Source organism: Sceloporus occidentalis, unplaced genomic scaffold (genome assembly GCF_023333645.1).
Source record: "Sceloporus occidentalis isolate IW3139 unplaced genomic scaffold, rSceOcc1.0.p SCAF_8, whole genome shotgun sequence".
Taxonomy (NCBI): Eukaryota; Metazoa; Chordata; class Lepidosauria; order Squamata; family Phrynosomatidae; genus Sceloporus; species Sceloporus occidentalis.
Genome location: NW_028316988.1, coordinates 42676474 through 42679322, shown reverse-complemented (window position 1 = coordinate 42679322; position 2849 = coordinate 42676474). Strand labels below are relative to the sequence as shown.

The 2849-nt window shown below is 43.3% G+C and overlaps 1 protein-coding gene across 1 annotated transcript in view; it reads left to right on the top strand.

Annotated features, from left to right (window-relative positions):
* The window catches only part of LOC149308767 (ubiquitin carboxyl-terminal hydrolase 12-like), a 40118-nt gene that overhangs the window by 1197 nt on the left and 36072 nt on the right, over positions 1-2849 (top strand). Inside the window, exon 2 of the mRNA XM_089536428.1 lies at positions 1120-1196. Coding sequence (XP_089392554.1) covers positions 1120-1196 — 77 coding nt within the window. The remainder of the gene's footprint in view (positions 1-1119; positions 1197-2849) is intronic.

The window sequence follows — 2849 nt, the reverse complement described above, 5'->3', positions numbered from 1 at the left end:
AATAGGAGGCGCTGAGGTAAAAAAAAAGGAGGCGCTGAGGTAAAAAAAGGAGGCGCTGAGGTAAAATAGGAGGCGCTGAGGTAAAAAAAAAGGAGGCGCTGAGGTAAAAAAAAAAGGAGGCGCTGAGGTAAAAAAAAAAGGAGGCGCTGAGGTAAATTAGGAGGAGGCCGCAGCCCTGAAGGGGAGGCCCAGGTGCCTCGCTTACAACAACTGCCTCCTCCTTCTCTTCCTTTATTTATTTATTTATATTTTCTTTCTTTCTTTCTTGTTACTCCTCTGCCCTCCCGTTTCCTCAGCTTCTTTCAAAACGTCTCAGTTTCTTTGTTTATTTCTCCCTCCTCCTCCTTCCACTTTCCTCCTCAGCTTTCCTGTCAATGGCTGCAAGCTGAGTTCAACAACACACAAAGAAAATAAAAAATAGTTTTCCCTAGGCATCTCTAGTGCAACTCTATGGCCAATATCCAGCAGAAATTCACCACAGAATTTTGTTGAAGGACCTAAAAGTGTCCAGAGAAGTGTTCTCTCTAGGAATTTCTAGGGCCTCCAGTGCAACTCTATGGTCAATATCCTGCAGAAGTTCACCACTGAATTGTGTTGAAGGACCTAAAATGACCCCCAAAATAATAAATATTGGGTACCATTCACTCATCATAACTCAGGTCTCCACTAATTCACACTAATTCACATGCAGAGGAAGACGAAGCACTGTAGGGAAATGTAGGACATGACCGAATAAAAGCTAAAAACATTCATAGAAGTATTAATGCGTGCTTTTAGCATCTCCTCCACACTGCAGAAATAATCTAGTTTGGGATCACTTTAACTGCCCTGGCTCAATGCTAGGGAATTCTGGGAAGTGTAGTTTTGTTGAGACATTGAGCCTTCACTGTCAAGAGAGAGCTCTGGGGCCACAACAAACTACAATTCCCAGGATTCCCTAGCATTGAAACAGGGCAGTTAAAGCGGTCTTAATGGAAGAGAGAACATAATTAATTAGTTAATTGCATAACGCTGGACTTTGAGCAAGGTTTTGCCTGAGAACGTAAAATGTGAACGCAAAACCTATATTAAGTAATGCATACGTTTGATTGACGCTTGATCTGTTCTGTCCTGCTCTAGTGACATTAATTGTTGGCAGAAGTTGTGAAGATGCAAAACTGGTTGCAAGCACCAACTGCGAAAACAGTTTAAGCCAAGTGAGTATTCTGGCCCAGTAATGGGAATGTATTTGAATTTGAAATGAAAGACTCACAACAAGCTGGTCTGGTGTGGAAATCTATGAAGATCAATTCAGTACCACTTTCAACCTGCTTTGGGCCAATTGCTTCCCATTTGTAAAGTTGCATTTTGGATCCCTGCGTCATTCTTCTGTCGTTGGCACACTTGTTTCTCCAAGAACTTTGGTCGCCGAAGGCATTTGGCATCTGATAGGCCAATTATCTCATTAAATTCTAGCTACAGTGATTCCCAACCTTTGGACTTCCATTTGTTTTGGGCTTAAGCTCCCAGAAGCCCCAGCCACTTGGCCACCATTCAGGAATGATGGGAGCCGAAGTCCAAATCATCTGGAGAACCAAAGGTTGGGAACCACTGCTGAGTCTAGCAATATCGCCAGAGGGTCCCATTACCTAGCACCACTCCGTTCTCTTTTGTAGCTGTGATTTGGGATCTCTTTCCCCAACGACCGGCTTTCCTCCCACCAAGCATTTGATCCCAGTGGTCCCTCCACATTTGCTGGGGTTAGGAATGAAAAGCCGCCCGCGAAATTGGAAGAAAAGTGGAAGAAACATAAATAAAAAGCAGTAATTTTTTTAGCTCAGAGAACACCTCTCTAGGAATCTCTAGGTCCTCCAGCGCGATTCTGTGGTCAATATCCAGTGGATGAGGACCATGGAATCATGCTGGAGGACCTACAAATGCCTAGAGAAGTGTTCTCTCTAGGAATCTCTAGGCCCACCAGTATGACTCTGTTTTAACTTTTGGTTGACATGGACCACAGAATTGTGTTGGAAGACCTACAAATGCCAAGAGAAGTGTCCTCTCTAGGAATATCCAGGTCCTCCAGTTCACCTCTATGGTCAACATCTGCCAGCAGCTGACCATAGAGTTGTGCTGGAGGACCTACAAATGCCCAGAGAAGTGTTCTCTCTAGGAATCTCTAGGTACTTCAGCGCAACTCTATGGTCAACTTCCAGTGCAAGTTGACCATAGAGTCATACTGAAGGACCCAAAGATTCCTAGGGAGAACACATTACTCAAATCCATGAATAATCAAAGCCACAAATGTAGAAGGCTGACTGTGTTTATTTGTTTGCTTAATGCACTACCTTTCTCCCATTTGGAGATTAGCACATTTCAAACCGGCTGCCTCCAAAACAGGGATAAATGACATTGTCTCAGTAGGAAAACGGTCCATATCCCTCTTTGATGGCGAACTAAAAGTGTGATAATATAACAATTAATAATGTACTCGTTTCTTCATTAGGTTACTCCCTTTGACAACACTGACTGCCAGCTAATGATCTTGTTAATGAAAACTTACTCTATCGTTGCTCTAGCTTTGGAGTCAGCAGCCTAAATGCAGTTGCTTCTTCCAAACAGAGTAGGGCCATTTAATTCAATGGGAACTTGGTAAAACAGTACATAGGTTTGGTGATTTAGCCCTACTCTAGTTGGAGTTTGCCTCCAAAGTCCACATTCACGATGAAAATGCAGCCAGGAGCAAGTAGGCAATTCTGCTTTTATTATAAAATGTCGTCGGTTGGAGAGAGTTAGTACCGGAGCGTGTGTGAGCCTGTTAAGAAAATCCTTTTTCCAAGTACAAGCTGCTCTTTTAGTGGCTGCGCTGT